Raw genomic sequence first — 22,244 nt, 5'->3', positions numbered from 1 at the left:
ACTGACGAGTCAGCTGTTTGTGGTCCATCGATAGTTTTGCGTATGGTATATCGCTGTAGGGCATTTAAGAGCATATCAGTAAAAGAAGAAACTGCTTTGTTAACAGTAATGGTTAATCATTTTGATAATATTTGTATCCTAAATATTAACAGTAAACAACTTTAGCTGGGGTATTGTAGAAAAATAATTGATTATCCTTCTTGTGCATACCACATGTGAAGGGTATTTAACAGTCGTCACCCAAGCCACACAATAAGCTTCGCCGTGTAGCAGGCGACGAACGTTCTGAGTCTCGTCCGTGTGCTCGTCTGATTAGCTTTCGTTCTCTCGGCAGAAAAATTTATAGAAAATATCACACACGGGAAAAAACAAAAACATGAACATATTTTTGTAAAATATTTAATAAGCGAGCAAGACACTGCGTACACGTATATTTTGTGGTTTCGCATTTTGTTCGGCAGTGTTTTTGTGCAATTATTTGAAAGGTTTGGCCAAAAGCGAAACGCAACGCAAAGAGGAAAACAAAAGACAATAACAAATTCGCAGCGCGTGTGTTGGTGAGTGTGCGTGGCTGTGTGCGTGTGTGCTGCTGCCAAAATAACGCGGATATAAACAAAAATCCAATTGCATCGTTGGAGCTGTTTTGTTATTGTAAGTAATGCAGATTTATGTAATTCGCTTGTGTGTGTGCTCTTTTTGACCAGTCTTTGTTGTTGTTTCTGCGCTAGCAAAACAGCTGTAGCGTTGCCAGATAGCGTATCGCTTTATGTAATTCCTTATCGAGCCGAATTACGCTTAATTGCAGTGCTTAACTTAATTGTTACAACATTGGGAAGGGGGCATTATTTATTTTCCAACCCAATTACGGGTGACATGTAAAGTTATCGATATATCGATTGCTGCGCTTACATGGCCACACTGCGCCGTCGCCACTGCAGCGTCCCAAGCAGCTGTTGTTGTAAGGCTGTTGTTATAGTGGGGGGTTGGTGGAAACGTGAAGGGGGTTTGAAAAGCACAGAGCACGAAACACCGCACGAAAGCAAAACAAGCGAGAATGATTGATTTTTCGTCGTGCGTCTTCGGGAAATGTAGGCGAGTGGCAGCTTCGCGGAAAAGCGGGCAGCAGTGAAAACTTTTGGTATCACAGTCGTTGCTGACGAGCGGAAGGGACCGCAGCTCGGGAAAAAATCTGGAAAAGAAAAACACGCGAGGGCGCTCTGCTTAAATTTGAAAATTAATTGGAACCGAATAGCGTAAAATAGTTAAAAGTGTAAATAGTTAATATCGTTTTCTACCCGAAAGTTACCAATGGGTATGGCTTATTAGTGCTGTGTTAAAAATAGTTACCGTTGTACGGAAAGAGAGAATCGAGTGCAAAGGAATTTTCCTACGTCACAGGCTGTGCGTTTGTGTGAGTGTGCACCCCCGGAAATGTAACACGCACACTGGCGCAGTGAAAAACTTGCACCTGAAAGTTTTCGTCGTGTTTCCACCTTCGTGTGCTCTCGGCATTCGACATAACAAAAAAAACAAAAAGAAATTGAATAACGCAGCAAAAGGTTAGTTGTCCGCTATTCAGTGCACCTGTCAAAAATCCTATTTAAAATTCGGACTTATTTGCCCCAGTTTTTATCCAGGGCTGGCATTATCTACCGTTAGCGCGTGTGTATATTATGTGAGTGTGCGTGCTAGCGTATGTGTGTGTGTGTGCGAGAGTGTGTACGTAACCAATTGGAACTGGGGCAACTGGCAAATACGGCAACGAATCGGTGGAGCAAAGCAAACGCCGCAATAAACCCCTAAAAAATCTCCAACCCCGTGAAGCAAGCGCGAGAAAAGCTGGCTGAAAGCTGCAACTTGGCCCAGTTACTTTGGCTCTAATTGCAGACGTGATAATAGAAGTGCACACAAAGCATAATATTTTAAGGGGTGGCTGTGGGGCCAAACCAAAAAGAGGAGAATAAAAAACAGCAGCAGCATGACAAACAAAAACAAACTTCATTTGCCAAGAGTCTTTCAACCAAATTTGTTTGCCCACACACTCGTAGATACAGATACACACAGAAAGATACAGAGATACAATTAGTTTTACAAATACTTTTCCAAGTCTCTCGGTTTCTCGAGTTCTTGAGTTGGTAAACAAAGTTTATGATTTTGGGGGTGGCAGGTAGAATAACTGGTTTTTAAATTAACACTTGGCCACATTCAGTGGTAGTTTTTAATGGGTTTCTTCGTTTCACTTTAAAAGCATTATCACCAAATACGAGTTAAGATTTCATATTCAGAGCTGCACACCCTAGTCAGATACATTTAAAAAGGTTAACTTTTCCTTTTACTGAAAAGTGGTTAAAACAGAAATGGATAGGTTTCTTTACTTTACACAAAAGTTCATGAAGAAAGTAAAACTCCTTAAGATAGAAAAACAACAGGTAACAAGAAAGATTGCTGATCAAAAGAACTCTTTAAATACTGCCAAGTATCTTTGGCCGCAGAAGCTGCGAAACTTGAGAAAGTACCCCTAAATTGCCCCAATCCTAAACCGCCGCTCTTTTTGAAGCTGAGCCAAGCAGTCTGTGCTTTTGGCGGCACATTACACTTGTTTACTTTTCCAGTGTGCGTGTGTACGCCTCTGTGTGAGTGAGTGCTTCATGGTGTGTGTCTGTGTGTGCTCCATGGGGGCGTTACTGTCTTTGTTGTTGTTATTGCTTTACCTCTTCGTCGTCGTCGTCGTCGTTTCTTCGGCTGTTTTTTGGGGGTCGCTCTGGTCTCGTTTGTAGGGCAAAATTGTGTATTGATTATGCCAGTTTTATTTTCCTTTTGGACACATCCCCTGCCCAGATTCAAACTGGAAAAGTGCGGGGCACCTGCGGTCGGTTTATCATGCTCGACTGAGCCATTTCATTGGCACAACGATTTCGTTGTCTCTCTGCATTTAACTAATTAAGAGACCCAGTCTACCCATCTCCCCCCTTTTTTCCGAACAATAGAGGTTTTCCGGTCGCTCGGCCCAAAATGAAGTGCGTGGCCAGGGACAGACGAAAAGCTTTAGAAATTGGATAGTTTGGTGCACACGAGAAAATGTTCAGATACTTTGCATATTTTATTTGTAGCCTAGAAAAAGTATAACTAAGTTTCCGTTGCCAATATCTCGCCGTGTACCATATAAGAATAAAACCATACAGTGCTTATGTAAATTATCTTTAAAGTATGCAACACTTTGTCCAACTACTGTTTTGCGAGTATTACGAACCCTTTCTGAATTAAAGATTGTCGTATATGTATATTTAACACATTTTTACAATTTATTTTTATTAAAATATTTAAGACAAAGTAAGAATGCAGAAAACTATAAAAAATAAAACATAGCAAAGTGTGACACCCATTTCTTTTAGTGTCCCTATATGCTGTGCGTTTTATATGCAAAATGGGTAGCATATTTGACCGACATCGGGAACAGCGGGCTCTGAAAATCGTTTGCCTCCGGGGGTGGCTTTTGTAATTGGAAAAGCGATCAATTGTAATCCCCCAACCAGGCGGGTTTTCACTTGAATAGCGCTACAAATTTAGAACTCGCTACCCCATTATCAGGCCATATCTACACACTTTTATTACTCATGCACAGAATACGAAAAGCAAAAGTTTAGAATAGCACTTGTTTATTTGTTATTTTTGTGTCGTCGCTTGCAAAGTTGCCTTTTATCAATAATATGATTGATTGCTGTTCGGTTCCATTGTTTTTTCAACTTTTTTTAATGTTGTTGCTCTCACAACACGCATAGCACATTTTGTGACCCATTTTATCGTTGGCTTTTCGTTGTTAGCCCGATTAAAGAACGTGAATAGATAGTGAATTTTTTGTTGGCCATAAAAATAGCTTAGTCACATCGGAACGCAATTACCATTGCCCTCTTTGCAAACTGTCCTTTCTTTTTCCAAACGATCAAGCCAATTTAGAATTTAAAGTTTAATGGAAATGTATATTGTTGCACGGGTAAGGATATTATTAAAGCATAGTATACCAACTTTTAATAATATTTTAGTATTGAAGGGGACCTATAATAAACAGTCCTTGCATTGGCCTAATTGGTATCCGAGCTCCCTAAAACTTCACTTCACTTAATATGTGATTTTTTCATTATTCTTTTTCCATCTTTAGAATATTCGGCGAAAATACATTTTCTTAGAAATGATTTTCTGATGAGCTGGCGAAGATCGGCCAAACGGTCACTGGCAAAAATGTATTAAGGGTTTTAAAAATAGGAAAATAAAAAATAATGTCAAATAGCTATTGCTGCTTCTGCTGGTGCTTCTGCTGCTTTGTTGTTGCTGCCACTGCTGCTTTTTCGCCTTTTCCCCGTACGATTTATTTATTTTTAAACGCAATTACGTGCGGGTCTAGTGCTGCGATGGCAAATGGGAAAGGGGGTGTGGTGCGGCGAAAAGTGGGCGTGTGGAGGAGGTGGAGGGGCTCGTTTTCCCCAACAAACGCATGACGTTGACATTTCGAAAACAGCAAGTGTTCAGGCCAAAATATTATCAACATATCGCCCCTGTCGACGTCTGACTATATGCTACCTACCTACCTACATACATATGTTGTATATACCCGCCTAACGTTTCGCCTTTCTCCTTCACTATCTTTTCATGTGCCGCTGATTGATGTTTTGGACACTCGGATTCCGATTGCGCGCTGCTCCACCACGATTCCGATTTCCACGTGCTCCAATTTTCACATTTTCCCATTCACCATTTCCCATTTCCCATGAAGGGCATCTAGGGCAGCAGCGGAACTGAGGCGCAGCGGAGCCGCCCAAGTGCAGCCGTAGAAAGCGTTGGTGCGGGCACCATGGACTCGCTCAAGTTACCAAAGGGTAAGTGTCCGCACGCGGAGATCTCTGGGGAATGTAGCCTGCTCAGATGAAAATCCCATGGTGTCACACAGTTTACTAGGCGTGAAGTTAAATAAATCAATGCCAGTACTCAGTCCTCACGTTTGCCAATTAATCTTTTGCACAAAATGTTGTTAAATCGTATTAAATTTGATTATATTAGATAAATGTAATTTAAAGTCTATTTGGTCTGACTGATTTAAAGTAATTGAATTTTTCACGACAATTAATTACGATTCATGAACTTTGGCTATATTTTGGCATTTCAAACCGATTTTAATGAGCTAGTTATTCATTCCCAAGACCTCTTTATTAATATTCCTGTCGATTTCTTGGAATCTAACATATATTTTCCATTCAATAGCCAACAGTGCCACCAGCAGTGCCAGTGGCAGCAACAGCAACCTGTCCGGTTCGACATCCGCGTCCGCATCCGCAGCCACATCGCCCACATCGTCGGGAACTGCGGTGGGTGGCATTCTATCCGGTGCCCCAAAATCGCCACCTGGCCTGAGCAGCAGCACACCGATCACGGTGCGATTCAATGCCAACGAGGAGTCCCTGGACGACATCCTGCAGTCCTTCCACCACAGCAAGCACAGTCCCAGTGGAGGAGCGAGTGGCGGCGGCGATGCATCGCCCACATCGAATCTCCTCGGGATGAAGAACAACGGATTGGGACTCAACACCGGACTGGTTGTGGGCAACTGTGACTCCCTCTCCAGCAGCCCATCGCAGCCTCAGATGCAGGGCGGATCCTCATCCCTCTTCGGCGTAAGTAGAGAGTCACGGAATGTGGCACAGAAATATTAGAGTATCAGCTTAGCTTGGGAATCAACTGAATAGGTCACTGCCAAAAATATCCAGCTATCACATATAGCAGCTAGCAGTTTGAAACATGCTTAAATAGCCATGACTTTCTAGAAATTTGAATAAATACAAAATAGTTTGAGTAGTGCAAAGTGATAAGTGAGTATTCTACGATTCATTTGTCGCTGTATGAAATCCAACTGGAGTGGAAACTGTCTAATCTAGAGCTGTTGTGAACTTGATACTATATTTACTTTCCGCACCGTTCGCCCTCCGTTAGCCCCCTTATCTTTTATCGAAACAGGCCGCCACAAATTATGATTCATATTCATCCGTCGCGAGTCCAAGTTTGTCGCAATTAAATATAAATTGTACAGAACGCGCCGCATTCGTTCGCTGATCGTCGGTCGCCAATTAGCATTCGCCTGGCCAAATTAGTGGAGCACTTATCATTTGATTTCTGTGTACGGCTCCGAAAAGTTTCACTTTTTGGCTGTCCGATTTGGGATACGGATTCGTATTCAGATTCAGATACGAGTACGGATGCGTTGGCTTCTCAGCGATCGTCGCGTGTGGCTATTTCGGTAGTTTAGGGGCGGCATAAGTATGTGACTTTTGTTGCAGGCACAGAACACTTGCCAAAATTTGCAACAGATGTGCCGCTGGCGATTGCAAAATACATTTGGCATTATTACTCACTATTGCAAAATGTTCTTTTCGTTTCGTTTCATCTCTGCCAATGACAATGCCCCAACTGAAATGATGACGGTGTTGTTGATGATAATGAACACAGAACGACGAAGTAACTCTGCGCAATAATTTCATGCAAGCCGGTGGTTTCTTCAATCGAAAAAGGTGAGTGCCAAATTTTGTACAACACTTTCCCGGGGGGGGGTATGATGTGTGTGTATGTACACTGAAAGTCCAAGTGTGTAGTTAACAAAGAAGCGTCGTAACATAAATGTTGTTGTTGTTGCTACATATGCGTCATGCCAGCTAATACATATCCCACATAAGATATATCCATAGTTCAGCCCACACAAACCATCGGAAATGCATGCAATCGACACAATTTCTTAGTTACTCACAGAAAGCCAATATCAAATTGTAATTTAAGCTTCTATGTAAAAGAAGGTGCTAATTTCCAACTTTAAATTGGTGTACAACCCTCTTTGTCCTGAGATATTGTTTGATTTTCAAGAGTTTTCGGTTTGCAAAGTCATTATGGGAATTATAAATATTGGGTTTTTTTTTTCGATGTGAAACCCGCATTTAAAGTGCTTGGAATTACTTTATTTTCCTGAAACCTACTTCCCTTGAACAAGTGTTTTTTTTCGGTCCCAAGTTCGTTGACCGTTGACCCTACAACAAATTACTTGGCTGCAGTTTTGTGACTTTGATTTTGTTTATGCGCGCACATACATACATACATATACATATATATACATACATATACTTGCATACGTATATCCTGCACCATTCGTGCATTTTTAATGCACTCCGGCTGCAGGCGGCGTGTGCCAATGGCCGTAAACTTGCCCGTCCGTCGGTCTACGCTTTTGTTGCTTTTGTCACCAACAACTGCATTTCTTCTTGTTGTTGCTGTGGTTGTTGTTGTTGTTGCTGTTTGGAGCATCTGTGGAGTGCACTAGCTGAAGGATCTGAATCAGCAGCGCGGTGGTGGATGCGCTTTGTTTATGCTGCCTTGCAACATGCAACATATATGTATATACGTGTGTACCCTTTTCCTTCTTTTTTCTTTTTTTTTGTGTTGTAGCCTATGCCCGTCTGCAACTTTCGGCTCAAGTGCCGCCCCGTCTGGCCCAGTGGGCGGTGGTTAGTGGTGGGGTAGGGTGGGTTTGTCGTCGACGGGACATCAACGTCACCACCGCCACCGCCACCGCCACGGCTTCACGTTCCGCTCAAGTTCTGTTTCAGTCTGCTCTCCATTGCCATTTGCGGCTCTTTTTCACCACTTCGCTCGCTTTTAAATATTAAAAAAGGCATGTCTAGTTGGGATTTGGTTACCTGAGAAGAAGCTATTGCCACCTGCTCGGGTTTGACGTCATTGCGCCCGCTTTATTCGCTTTATTGATTTCCGTGAGCTGATATCGTATGCAAACACGTCTATAGCGCTATAGAACTGTCTATATGGACGGTCTTGAAGAGCGTTTCGTTGTCCGATTTTCAATTTGGCCATCAATCAGCGTGACTATTTTGTGTCGCCTCGCACTCGCAACTCACTGTATTCATTTCCGTTGCCTTTTTTAATTAAGTTTCCGGGGGCTAATTGCATTTTATAATTGCATTTTTCAGCACTGCCTTGGTGTCGGTCGCTATCATCGTCTCCAAAACTTCCCGTTTCGATGATGTTGTCGTTGCTGTTGCCTTTCCGTTGCTCATGTTACGCGTGCCCTTATCATTCGCCTTCATACTACCACCATCCCATCCATCCCAACCATCCCATCCATACCAACCATCGAGTTAGCCACCCACGCAACCACCCACCCCTTCCAGCCTTTCCATGTTGTTGCCGCTTTTTATCTATTTACACTTGTACACGTTTCTACATGTTTGTTATACACACATTTCATCATCATTTCGTCAGCAGCAGCAGCATCAGCAGCATCATCATCAGCTGCAACAGCAGCCACATTGGGCTGTGGATGCCACCTTAAGCCACCCATTTTACCGCCCCTTCCCCCTGCATTTTCCCATCCCCCCTAGACACCGCAGGCCTCCAGGCAACGCAGGTTGTCTCGTCGGCGACGTTTTAAATTAAAAATTTCCATGCAATTTCATGTCTCGGTGGCCTTACAGTTGGGCATGCACTGCACTTGGCCCAATCAATTAGCATGTACGTGTCAAAGCATCAACACTAACACTTACACACCAACACACACATGTAAGGGACGGCAGCAGCAGCAGCAGCAACAACAACAAACATAAACGTAACGAATTGATACACATTTGAACAACAAACATAGTTCAGTTTTCTATTAGCGGACATGTGTACTCGTACCCTAGTATTAACCCCTTGCCGCCCACTGTGCCGAGCGACTATTTTTCGTTGGCTTTCTGTTGTTACTTTATTCTAGAGGAGCATTGATTGTCCCTTTTTCGGTTTTCGTTTGTTTTGCTGGGCAAATTGTTGACTGCCCCGAAACGTTTGTTGTGCTAAGAAAGTGTTGGGATTTCCCTATCGTATTGAAAAATCAAAATGGATACAGATACATACATATGTATAAAGCTCTCGATCGTTCGCGGGCACAGTGCTTAAACCGAACTAACTAATCCAAAAATATACTCAACTGCTGTGCCTATATAACTGCGCCTCTTTCAAAAAGATAAACTGCTAAACCTTCGCCAAAACAAAAATAAACCACAAAGCGCCAGCGTAACTTGAAATTTTCATTTTGATTGGATGTGTCGCCAAAGAACCAAGCCACCACAAAAAATAAAACCACCAAGAAAAAACTCGTTCCACCACCACCACCACCAAATGCCACCCACACCATTTACCACAGCAACAGTAATCCTACACCACAACCGCCAACAACAACAACAAAAATCGGGAAAATTATATGTATAACAAATAATATCTAAAACGAAGCAACGTCGAGCATAAAGTTGAATTAAAAAGGAGCAATTTAGGATACGAGGAGACTCGAAAGTTCAGGATAGTTCGGATGGTTTAGGAATTTAGTTAGTAAAATTCATAGGTTTTTTTATAAAATAATATATTTGAAAATCATATAATGTTGCCTAGAAATTGTCGTCAAACTTCCCAGGCTAGATATCAAGTAGGCTTTTCGAATAATGTAGTAATTTGCTGACCTGCCATCTGGGCAGTGAAATTAACATAAATCATTTCTAGTTAGTATTTCGTCAAAACGTTTTGCCAAAATTCCTGTATGTGAATGTGAGTGCTCGTGATAATGTATAATAAGTTTGTTAATTTCATGTAAGTTCCGCGACGTTTACACATATCCCGTAATACTTTCAGTTTTTCAATGTTTTGTTTTGCAATACTTTTAATTTTGTGAACGCCGGGCGGCAATGGGTTAAGTCTACCACCAAACTAATTGCATTATGTACCTAGACTAAACCGAACCGAACCGAATCCGAAGCAAATCCTTGAACAAATTGCTCCTTTTTCATAATGCAAAAATTACACAGACCTGAAATCAATCAGAATCACAATATCAGTCCAAAATCCAAAAAATCATCCACTAAAAGTTGCCAATGTTGTAAAAGCCTCTTCATCTTGTTGTCCCTTCTTCCTGCAGTTGCGGCGGCCTGCCGAATCTCAATCTCAACAAGCCGCCCCAGCTCCACCAGCAACATCAGCAACATCAGCCACATCAGCAACAACAGCATCAGCAGCACCAGCAACATCAGCAGCTGCAGCAGCACCAACAGCAACTGTCGCCGAATCTGAGTGCCCTGCACCATCATCATCACCAGCAGCAGCAGCAGCTCCGTGAGGGCGGAGGATCACATAGCCCCTCGTCGCCGGGCGGAGGAGGAGGAGGAGGTGGATCGCCGTACAACGGCTCTCAGGCGGGCTGCAGCAGCGGCGGCATCTCGCCCATTCCTCCCCAGATGGGTGTGTCGCCCAAGTATCGTCGCAGCATATCCTTCCCCATCAAGGGAAACTCGCCGACAGCGCTCTATGGCAATCCGCACATGGACGGCATGGGTAGTGGGCACATGAATATACCAACACTGTCGATTGGAAATGGTGGTGGTGGCGGATCTGGTGGCATGGTCTCAGCAGGAGCAACTGGTGGCGGAGATGCGCCCTATTTGGGCAACAGCTATGGCAACATGATGACGTCCAATGGACAAATGCACCACGGTGGCATGGATACCTCACTATGCGACTACATGCGCAACTTGTCGATGGGTGCTGGCAATGGTGGTAACGGTGGTGGCGATGGCAGCAACAGCATCGCTTTAATGCAGGACAGGATGCGCGTGATGGGCGGTCCGAAGCATCTGAGCGAGGCCGATGCCATGGCCATAGCAGCCAGTGGAAATGATCCATCCGTCTACCTGAATGCCCTCAAGATGGGCTCGCCATCCAGGCTCTCTCCACACTCGCCGCACTCACCCATCCAGGGCGGAAATGGCGGAAACGTCGGCGATGGCACGGCCCGCTTCTCCCGGAAGGTATTCGTGGGCGGTCTGCCCCCGGACATCGATGAGGATGAGATCACCACTTCGTTCCGGCGCTTCGGGCCACTGGTCGTCGATTGGCCACACAAGGCGGAATCCAAGTCGTATTTCCCGCCCAAGGGATATGCCTTCCTGCTGTTCCAGGACGAGAGCAGTGTGCAGCAGCTGATTGACTCGTGCATCACGGATGAGGACAAGCTGTATCTATGCGTCTCGTCGCCGACGATCAAGGATAAGGCAGTACAGATTCGTCCCTGGCGTCTGGCTGATGCGGACTATGTGCTTGATGCCACCATGTCCCTGGATCCACGCAAAACGGTGTTCGTGGGCGGCGTGCCACGTCCTCTGAAGGCCTTCGAATTGGCCATGATCATGGATAGGCTGTACGGTGGCGTATGCTATGCCGGAATTGATACCGATCCGGAACTAAAGTATCCAAAGGGCGCTGGACGTGTGGCCTTCTCGAATCAGCAGAGCTACATAGCGGCCATCTCGGCCAGATTTGTGCAGCTTCAGCATGGCGATATAGACAAGCGGGTGGAGGTTAAGCCCTATGTCCTCGACGATCAGATGTGCGACGAGTGCGAGGGTCAGCGTTGCGGTGGCAAGTTTGCGCCCTTTTTCTGCGCCAATGTCACCTGCTTGCAGTACTACTGCGAGCACTGCTGGGCCGTCATCCATTCGCGACCAGGACGCGAATACCACAAGCCGCTGGTCAAGGAGGGAGCCGACCGGCCGCGTGCGGTCCCCTTTCGCTGGTGTTAACGGCGGCGCTGGTAGGCCGCGCTGCACGACGAGAGACGCCAACAGAGGGAGCAACGACACCGGTTGTTGAACGCAGCGCTGGCAGTGCCCAGAATCATAACGGAAGCATCAGGATCGGGAGGAGTTGGAGCAGGAGCGGGAGTGGCAGCATTGGGAGCCGCTGGCGGAGATGCGGATCGAAGGCGGAGAATCTAGTAGATTATCATTACGAGACAACACACGCACTCACACTCATTCACACTCACACACACGCTAACACGCGGATACACTCACAAGCAAAAGACAATTGCCCGGGGGAATCCCCCAGTCCGAAAGGCCAGGTGCAATACAGCGGGGGCTGGTGGACGAAGGTGTCCCTGGAACAGCCACCAGAGTCTACAGTTTAGATCCGAGAAACGAAAGCCCTCAGAAAGCAACATAGTTTTTAGTCCTTATTTATTCGGCAATCAGTTTTTTTTTTTTGCTTTGCTCTTGCTAGCTAGTTCTATATTTGCGTAACCGAAATTTTAGTTTTGTTCTTGCGTTCGATGCCTGCACAGTATTTTTTGTACTTTATATTTTTAGCAACATTTTTGTTTGCTCGTTAAGAGGAGGGATTACCCGAATATGCCATTTAATCTCACAAAGACCACAAAGAAAAGAATAACGAAACCCTCGTAGTCAGCCAATATCCTCGCAAAAGGCTTATGAATTTTTTCCCCCTCCCTTTACATATATTATAAACTTTTTGTAACTAGATAACTTAGTAGCCATCTTGTATGCCAATCGAGGCTAGTCCTAAAATTATTAGTGAGCTGCTCTCCCTCTCTCGGAAGGCTTTTTGCTCGAGTGGGCAGGGGCTGTCCTCAAGTTCCTAAATTGTGACAAAATCAAAAAAGAAAAACACATCGGTTTTTGTATTAGCCCTTTCCGACAATTAGAACAATTTATAAAATTCTTACAAAAGACTTTAGAAAAGACAATATGCAAAATGTCTGACATTTGTATGCGAGCCATTTCTTACGCCACAATTGGTGTCCGAGTAAGAGATCGGTTAATCATATCATATCTACATACAGTTAGTGCGGCTCAAAAAACTAATATTCTTAATCCCTAATTACTTTCATTTAAACCTTATATAATACGGTCCATTCGTATTCCCATTGAAGAATCGTATATATTCTCTGTGCAATATATGCGATTGCTTCCCCATTTATGCTGCTTATTCTTGCTTATCGTAACACTAATTTACTTTGGGCATGTGAAAATCGTACAAAGCTTATTATAAACACACAAAACGAAGCATTCAATACACTTACTAAACGATTCTTAACTTGTTACCAGTCCTGCCAAGAGGTGGCTTTCAATACGATTTTCACATGACTCCGTTGTAATGCTTACAAATGGAAACTAGTTAAAGCGATCAATCGATGATACATCACACTAATTAATGAGTTACAACAAAACCCCACACTCTGCGAAAGGTTTTTCTTTCCTATTATCGACGGCTCATTTTTAATTTTAATCTAGTCGACACTTACACACACACGTACGTACACAGACCACAACACATTTACACTGAAAGTTTGTTTGCATTTGTTGCCATTTGGCTTAACAAAAAAAAAATAATAATAAAAATATACATATAATTATAACTAAAAGGTAGAAAAACAGTCAAATTGCTTGTGTTCAGTATTATGATTTATTTATGATTTTCCACTGAAAACGTGTTAAATGTCATATTTTGCTTATTTATTTACCAATCGTTTTTTGTTATTTAATTTATGGCGTGTTGCTAACTAAGGGACAGCGGGCTCACCTCCCGAAGATATAGAAGACCGTATATATTATTGCAATTTGCAAGTATATAAATATATCTGTAATGTAAAAAGTAATTTTTATATACGACATACATCTATTAACACTATGAATACTTGTATTAGACAACTTTTTATATAGAAACTTTTTGTATAAACTTTTTTTTATTACTCTTATAATTATTCAGAAGTTAGTTTAGTCCAAACAACTAAAGACAAAAATAAAACCAAAAAATGCGAAGATAAATAGACATGCTAAAACATCTAAAGGAAATTTAAATATATACAACTTATGTGCAATACTATTTCGTGAACGATTCAAGCGTATTATTAAATACCAAATATATAAACAACTTAAAGAAGATATGTATCTGTACAAACATAACGTATACAAGATAATTGCAATCGTATAACCAAAGTAGTCAAATATTACCAAAACCCAATGGTTCCCAAAACTTTCAACTAATTGGCATGCGTTTTTTGACATGCGAACAGGGCTAGAAGTTCGCGTTTGGTTATTTCCCTGAAACCTAGCTATAAAAATCAAATGGAATATCTATACCTAGGGCAATACTTACGAAAAATTATCAAAATGTAAAACGAGCAAAATTATTTTGTAAATTATACGATTTGAGGGACGAGACAAAATTTGCTACGGTGCATGCAAACAATATGATATTTTTTCTATACTACCAGCAAAAGTACTACAAATCTAATTCAAATTGATAAACCAAAAAACGTGAAAGGCCAAGTCGCTTTGGACTTCTATGATATATTAATAAATGATAGTCAAATCTATTAGCAAATTTTTGCTCGCGCTTTCTTTACAAGACAACAAAAAAAGCAAAACGAAATTCAAGTCATGCAAAGTTGTAACTCAAGTTGATTGCGTGGCACTTTCAAAGAAAAACAAGTTTATAGCAATTTTTCTAGAATTTTTATATTACAATGAACTAAAGAATATGTAACATATATATATATATATACTTATATATTTTTTAAACCGCAAAACCAATTAATTAGAGGACTCGAAGCGTTCGTTTGTTTTGGTTATAATTTAGTACTTTTAAATACTTACCGAAATATCGTGTATTAAAAGCGAAAGATTCTACACAAAACGAAAACCAAAAAGCCCAATTAAATATTATATCAAATACAGCAGCCTGCTCTATGTAGTGTTAAACAATTTGTGCAAATATGTAAGCAAACGCGTTGTTCTAAAACTTTCAAAGTAATTAAATGCTAGTCTTTAAAAAGGCAAAATCTGTTACAAAGCAAACACGAAACGGAAACGGAAATCGGTTAGCGGTAAACGGCAATCGGTCAATGGCTATCGATAACTGTGCGTAATGATGGTGTTTTTTAAATGTAGTAAAATTTAATATTTTATAGATTTTTATACTTTTATATAACATATACTTTATATTTTACCTGTTTAACAAAAACTCAATGAAAATGTTAAAAAAAACTTAATGTGCTATAAAAGAAGTAACTTATCAAACAAATATTTTACTATACCAAAAAAAGATGATAGAGATGAGAATTCTTTACGGAAAACCGCTCAATGTTTTTGCTGCTAACAGCGTAGAAATCTGGAATCTTGTGTAGCGTATTAAAAAATACTTATATCAATAAGCAATCCTTTAAACCTTTTTGTTTTGTTTCATATTTCATTTTGTTTCCCGAGTATTCCATAAAAATTAGGCAAAGACATTTAATTTATCCTACTTCTGAGCTTGGATTACGCATATAAGTCGGATTGACAGCTTTAGTTTTATAGAGAATCTTGTTATAGATAAATGTTTATGTTGATTTTTATACGGATCCTGTTGTTATACCGATAATGACAATGAAAATTTGTATGCCTAATTCTTAAATATATTTTTGTATCTTTTGTAGTTGCTAGTAGTTTCCTGGTAGTTTTAAAAAAACCAACTCCGTTGAGACATTTTTATACTTTGTTTATTCTTTTTATACGTATACATATTTTTAAATAAATATGACAAAAAACAATATTTGATATATACACTTTATACAAAATAATTGAAAATGAATGAAAAAAAGTTTTTGAAATTAATAAACGGACATAAAGTAAATTGTGTTTTATTTATTTTTATATATATCTTGTATGTAATTTTTATAACATGTAAATAAATAAATCTTTTAACTTAGCTGAACCACATAACAAGAAATAAAAAAAAAACACAAAACTGTTAGTACATACAATTAAGAAAGACTCTGAAAAGGAAAGTATTGAAATTCGAACTTATTACATACTTACATACTTAAATATGTTAACTGAACATCTAAACAGCAAATTGGTCAATATGTGTTTTTTATACCAAACGAAATAAAAAAAAATGAAAAGAATTGCATAAATATATGAAATTTACACGTAGTACAATTCAATAAATTTAAAACATAAGTTAATATTTTTGACGAACCCCAAATAAATGCTTCAAGTAACTGCTAACGAAAGATAAAACAAAATATATAGAAAAATACACTTAAGTCAAACCGTGCGTAGTGCATTATGCATATTTAAGTCGCATTTTGATTTTGCTAGTGAGAACTCTTCTAAAATAAAATTGGCAACTATCGATGAAAATACTCCTCATTTCGGGTTGGAGCGGTAACTGATAATGTGGAGAGAGAAATTTGATTATTTTTTGAGTATTTTCATAGCACAATTTTTGTACAGTATATGGTTTTGTAGCTAGCGAAAAAAGTAAACCAAATGCGTTTTAAATAGAAAATTTTTTAGTCTCAAACACTTGAGCTACAGAACGATGTGGAAACAATTTCAATTTTACGCTAATTGGATCAAAGCTTAGATCGCCGTAAAGAAAAATAGATTAAAAAACAGCAAAACAAGGTTATAAATGAATATTAAAAACAACATTCGGTACCTTTTAAACATAATTAATGAATTTTATAAAGCATCAAATTGATACTGGAAAATTGTAGCCTATAAAGCGGGTGTACGGCACCTGCACTTCCATTTTAATTTGTCTTTGATCGTGTGCGCTGAAAAAAGAGTGACATATACGCCTATACATATACTTACGTCTATATATATATGTATATATAATGTTTAGTACTTCGAATAAACTGAAATTGAGCGCCCTTACTAATGTATTCCTTTTAGCAAAATATTCAGAAAAAAACAATAAAAACCAAGCAAAGGCATATAATTTTTTAGCATTATACAAGTGGAAATATAACTGACAAACCATATAAATAGTAAACCAAAAACCAGTTGGCAGATATGAAAACTATATAGTGAATCAAATAAATATATATATGACACGTAATCTATATGAAGCGTATAAAAACAAGAAACTAGCGAAATATTCCATATTTTATAGTAATTTTCAATAAACGTAATTTTTTTAATTTTTACAAAATTAAAGTTGAAAAAATGAAAAATCAATAAAAAATATTTGTAGTTTTCTAAAGCCCAAAAAATGAATCTGAAGGAAAAACAACTGATTAAGCATAATATTTGTAAGCAGTTTCGATTTCCTTGCGTGTTTTTGCTCCAGACATTGAAGCGTTTTCAATTGAATTACCAGAAAAGAATGTTTTAAAAAATGTTACGAAAACCAAAACCGAAACAGACCATAGATTAAAAGTATGTTATAAAATAAAATAAAATAAAATAAACAGGAATAGCAGTCAATGACGAAATCCAAACCTAAAACATACATATATTAGACACATTCGCGAAAAAGTTTTTTCAAAATAAATAATAAACTCAAAAAATTGAAACTGTAATAGCAAACCAAAATATCAGCAGTACTTCAATGCAATATTTCAAAGGAAAACGAACAAGGATAACGAAGTAAACAAAAAACCAAACCATAATTCCAGCAAGTCAAATATGAAATAAATTAATACAAATATGTAATTCCGTACAGAGGAAAGTATACATATAGGATTATATTATAAACAAAATGTATTCAAGAACAAGGTCGTTTTTTAAGCGATTATATACGACAAAACCAAATTCGAATAACACTAGACACCCCACATAAACACACTCTCAGTCACTGAGGCAAAAATGCAGGTTATGAAACAAGTAAATAAAACAAAAATGACAAAAAAAACATATATCTTCATTCAAATAAATAAAAATACTTTTTCTGGAATAATACAAAGCCAACGTTTTTCTGTATCCTTCGTAGATTTGGGAAAAGACTTGCACTTGATTGAAATTCGTAGCATACTTTTTGGGGTAACGTTTACTTGCACCTCTCCGTTTCTTTACTCAATAATGACAAAGCAAACAATGAAATTATCGAGAGCTTACAATAATGTAAAAAAAAACAAATTCAAAATTTCAGATCCGGCAGCATTGAAGGTGTATCACCGACGTCCAGTGGTCCCAGTCTCATATCCGCACTTTCGGCTGCCAGTGCAGCAGGCGGAGGAGGCGGCTCCGCGGGAGGAGCTGTCCCCGCTGGCGATAGCAGCTCTAGCGGTGGCACCTGGCGGCTGATCAAAGGCAAGGTTACACAAACCATCGAGGAGATCAAGTCCTCAAAGCTGCCACCAACCGCAGCCATACCTATTATTGTGGCTGATCCACCCTCAACTGGCTGGAGCAACGATCCCGACTCGGACACCGAGTGCCTCACAGTGAACACATCCATCAGCGAGGAGCTGCCCCTGGACCAGGAGCACAAACAGAACTCCGATTCGGAGGTGGAGGCCGAGCTGCTACAGCACGACAGCATAAGTTTGGGCAGTGGCGACGTGCCACCAACGGCAGCCACTGGCCATTCGGAGCGATCTCGTCTGCGTCGTGGTCTAGCCCACATTCGATCCAAGGTAAAGGCCAAGCAACAAGCGGCAGCGGCCATGAACAAGAAAGATGTCAGTCCCAGTGGCTCCACAGTGCCGCCAGCATCCGTGCGCACAGGATTTCTACGACGGCGCCACGTAGTGGAGGCAGGCAGTGAGCCCTCCACCAGCCAGCAGGCGGAGATTGCGATCGCGAGTGGCAAGGTCAAGAAACGCGGCATCCTGTTGGCCCGCAAGGACGTGGAGATCGAGTCCGGCGTGGAGGTGCTCGAGGATATGATTCCTTCAACTGCAGTGCAGAGCGATCCCTCAAATGAAGTCGCTGATAAGCAAGCGGAAGAAGTGACCGACGCTGCATCTAATGCCGATTCTCGAGCCACTCTAACTCTTCCAGTGGCGCCGGGCGTCAGTCCTCTGGCTTTTGCCAGCTCATTCGTAGCGAAAGAATCGCATAATTTGCCAAGGGACAACCGGAGCAGGAACAGCTTCTTCTCCCACCTAAGCATGCTTAGTGTTTCCCAGTGGAGGGAGAAGCATCAGGGCGCCTCGGAATTTGCACTGCCAGTGCTACTCTCCGTCTTCCTGATTTTGCTGATGATTCTACCAGTGCCTGATTTTCTGCGAGGTGTATTCGCCACCCTCTTGTTCTTCACGGTGATGGACTGTTGTGGCGGTCGTCTGAGAGCTTTGCTTGAGGACTTCCTGCTGACCACGCATCCGGAGCGAGTGGCCTTCGCCATTCCCAATTACAAATTCATGCCGATCTGCGAGATTCCTGCCGTGGAGGAGCACAAAACGATTAAAACATACGCGGGCTGGATGAATGAGATTAACAGCTATGACCCCAATATGTTCTCCTTCAGCCTCACAAGAGCTGTTTATATCCGATTGGATGGAAGTATCCTTAAGATGTCCGGTACGAACGCCCGGATTCCCAAGCGGCGCATGTGGAACGAGCCGCCAATCGATCGTCACAAGATCCTGTTTACTGATCATCGTTCTTATGATCTCAGAGACTGCCGGATAGAACTGCTGCCTTTGGGTCTCGCCAATAAGCGGTAAGTGCTTTGGCCTTAAATTATAGTTGGGTTACTCACAGTATTTCTTCTTCCCCTTCAGTTTCTTTAATCGCAAGTATCCCATACAACTGATCATCAAGAGTAGCAGGGATGTGCCCGAAGAGCAAAGCTCCGTGGAAAGCCAGTCGGAGCCAACGGTTAAAACGGATGCCAAAGAAGCTAAAGCCGGCTCATCATCGGGAACTACGCCACCCGGAGGAGAAGAGGATAAACTAGTGGATTTTGCGGGCACGGTTATGCAGGCAGATGTGAGTTTGTCCCCAATTTATCCAAAAAACGGCAGCTTTTAAATTATTATTATCCACAGTTACAGCAACTGCGAAACACGGTCAATCCGGACAAGGAGCTGAACGATATTACCGTGCCCTGTGGCGATGAGGTGCGTTTACTGCTCTTCTCGAGATGCGATCGGGAAAAAGAAGACTGGTATCGACGCTTCACCAACGCCAGTAAGGGCTTCGTTCACGAACAGGACCTTCAGGTGCCAATGGCCCGATTCGTTGAGGATACTGATCTTCAGGCGGCGGCCGCTAGACAGGCCTTGCTCCTGGTCACTGGATTGGGAAAGGGTACCGTCAAGGTTAGCAATCCCGAATAGAATTGAAGAATATTTTCCATAAGCTTGATTCTATGCCGTTCCAGCCTGAAGATGACATTTCGACTGGGAAAGCTAACGATGAAACTGATCAGCAGACGCCAGATGGACAGTTTGAGACTGTAACCGAGGAGGATTTACTCGACACACCCAAGGAGGAGTCCTTCGATGGCATGATCATGAGTGCCAATGTGGCCAGGAATCCGCCGGACTACGTTCGATTCATGGCCGTTTATCAGGTACTTAACTGGCTACCCTGTCTACCTATGTTTGCAGTCCTTTAGCTTTGATTTATTTATATTATTATTTGTTATTTCTAATTGGCTTTTGGTAGAAGGCTTGTAACCAGAGCTCTATTCCCGTTACCCGAAGTTCCGTTGGAACTATGCGTACCACTGATCGGCGACAAAGAAAAGTATGTTTTTATGGTTTTATTTCTTTTTTTTGTATATTATAAAATTTCTTAGTAAAGTACGCAGGAAGCTAATCCATGGTTTACTTGCAGTCTCGCCGTGCCAAACGTCAGGAAGATGAACTGTGGAAGGGCATTGACCAGTCGCTCTTCCTGGGTCCTTCCGGCAGCATTGTGTGGGCTAATGTGCTCCTGGGACGATGCCTATACAGCTGGCTGCACGATGCCACGCTGCACGAGAAGCTGAAGGAGGTTTTGCAGAAGAAATTAAACTCCATTAAGCTGCCTAGCTTCATGGAGGAGGTTATCATCACAAACATATACCTGGGTGAGTCGCCATTACTATGTCATCGCGTTTCCCAGCCGATGCTGGATGAGCGCGGCGTGTGGGTGGATGCCGATGTCACCTACGAGGGATTGGCTCACATAACAGTAACTACAAAGCTGAATCTGCTGCGCATACGCAGTAAGACAAAGTCACCAATGGCCACCGATAATGTGCCCACCACCTCGGTCCTGCCGGAGCAATCGCAGGACCCGCGCAGCCTTTCGGAGGTTAATTCGGAGAACGTCATCTATGACAGTGATGCAGAGAGCTCGGGCGGTTCATCCACTGAATCTGAGAGCCCACCGCCGGGCAATGCCCCAGAGAATGCGGCTGGAACGGAGTGAGTATAGAAAATATGAATATATTACTGGTTTGGTTAGTGCTTAAAATACTAACACAACGTTTTTATCTGTTTTCAGATTCTTTCAGAATTCTCCCGGCAATGCGCGGCGCATCTTTAAGATTGTCGACCGGATAGCCGCCTCCAATCTATTTCAATACGCCACCGAGCTGCCGTACGTGCAGCGAGCCATGGAGAACATGAACGCGAATATCACTTTGCGCGTAGATCTCAAAGGTTTGGTGGCACGTGGAACTTTAAATGTGCCACCGCCACCATCCGATCGAGTGTGGGTTAGCTTCCGCGGACCGCCTCGCCTTTGGATATCCACCAAGCCCCAAGTGGGCGACAAATCCGTCGATTGGTCCATTGTGACCAATGTCATTGAGAGCAAACTGTGCGAGGCTGTTAACAAGTTTCTGGTCTATCCAAATATGGTAGACTTCTCCATACCATTCCTGAGCAACCCCAATTTCGACGAGGAGCAAGGGAACGCAGCCAACTAAATACCAAAATATAGAGGAAAAGGCAGGGAATAAGAAAAGAGATACAATTTATATTCGATGAATTTAACACAAAGTGTGAGCGAGATTTTTTATGTTTATGTTGTTTATTTTTGAGATAAACTTCAAGCTTAGATTAGATCTGCGATCTCCAGTTCCGGTTTCGAATACTTAATCGCATAAAGCGATGAGTACAAGGGACATCCGATTCCGAATGACAAGTTACAAAACGCTTATTATCATCACATTCTGTTGAAACTCCAGAACAATCCCAGTTTTAGCTAACATATTTTCACTTATGTATATCAAGGAAGTCTTATAAGATGAAAAAAGCATATTGAATATGCTGCAACAGCCGCTCTGTGAGGTCATCACGACAAGTATTCCAATAGGATAATGCAGGCATCTATAGCTCTATAACCTAACCACTATTCTATACGAACAACTACAATATACACACCTATATATATTTATATATTCCAAGTAGATTAGTCTTACGATGCGTGTGAATTTTAAATAAGAAAATCTAATTTTATTTGCGGTATGTGGTTGGTTTCTTGATCGCTGATCAACCATGAAAAGTATGTACTTAAGCGTTTGCACTATTTAAAAGAACGCTACTAAATTATGAAAGAGCGGAAATGAATCCGCATATTTTGCCAAATGAGAACAAAACTATTTTCTTGGGTTCCAATTTATACAATAACTACGAAATATCATTTACACGGTTGTCTTCAGGC

The 22,244-nt window shown here is 41.5% G+C and overlaps 1 protein-coding gene across 7 annotated transcripts; it reads left to right on the top strand.

Moving 5' to 3' along the window:
- Nucleotides 1–279: 279 nt before the first annotated feature.
- On the top strand, nucleotides 280–21,638 carry LOC122618276 (translational regulator orb2). 7 transcript variants are annotated; one of them, XM_043794583.1, is made up of 11 exons: nucleotides 280–557; nucleotides 4,769–4,871; nucleotides 5,254–5,663; nucleotides 6,493–6,554; nucleotides 17,788–19,305; nucleotides 19,367–19,574; nucleotides 19,634–19,906; nucleotides 19,969–20,160; nucleotides 20,256–20,336; nucleotides 20,427–21,001; nucleotides 21,081–21,638. In XM_043794583.1, the coding sequence occupies exons 2-11, from the start codon at nucleotides 4,847–4,849 to the stop codon at nucleotides 21,505–21,507; spliced, it is 3,771 nt and encodes a 1,256-aa protein (XP_043650518.1). In that variant the 5' UTR covers nucleotides 280–557; nucleotides 4,769–4,846; the 3' UTR covers nucleotides 21,508–21,638. The 7 variants fall into 7 exon arrangements, with proteins under 7 accessions (XP_043650518.1, XP_043650517.1, XP_043650519.1 ...); XM_043794582.1 differs by having other exon boundaries at nucleotides 280–651; nucleotides 4,778–4,871; XM_043794584.1 differs by having other exon boundaries at nucleotides 280–651; nucleotides 20,259–20,336.
- The last annotated feature ends 606 nt before the right edge of the window (nucleotides 21,639–22,244 follow it).

This window comes from Drosophila teissieri, chromosome 3L, assembly GCF_016746235.2.
Source record: "Drosophila teissieri strain GT53w chromosome 3L, Prin_Dtei_1.1, whole genome shotgun sequence".
NCBI classification, from domain to species: domain Eukaryota; kingdom Metazoa; phylum Arthropoda; class Insecta; order Diptera; family Drosophilidae; genus Drosophila; species Drosophila teissieri.
Note: the sequence above shows the minus strand (reverse complement) of the source record. Positions and strands in the feature narration are given on the sequence as shown.

Bases quoted from the DNA above. Each gene is read 5' to 3' on its own strand.
- LOC122618276 (XM_043794583.1), top strand. From the start codon at position 4,847: ATGGACTCGCTCAAGTTACCAAAGG. The intron at 5,664-6,492 runs GTAAGTAGAGAG...TAATGAACACAG, and splicing joins GATCCTCATCCCTCTTCGGC to AACGACGAAGTAACTCTGCG. The intron at 19,306-19,366 runs GTAAGTGCTTTG...CTTCCCCTTCAG, and splicing joins TTGGGTCTCGCCAATAAGCG to TTTCTTTAATCGCAAGTATC.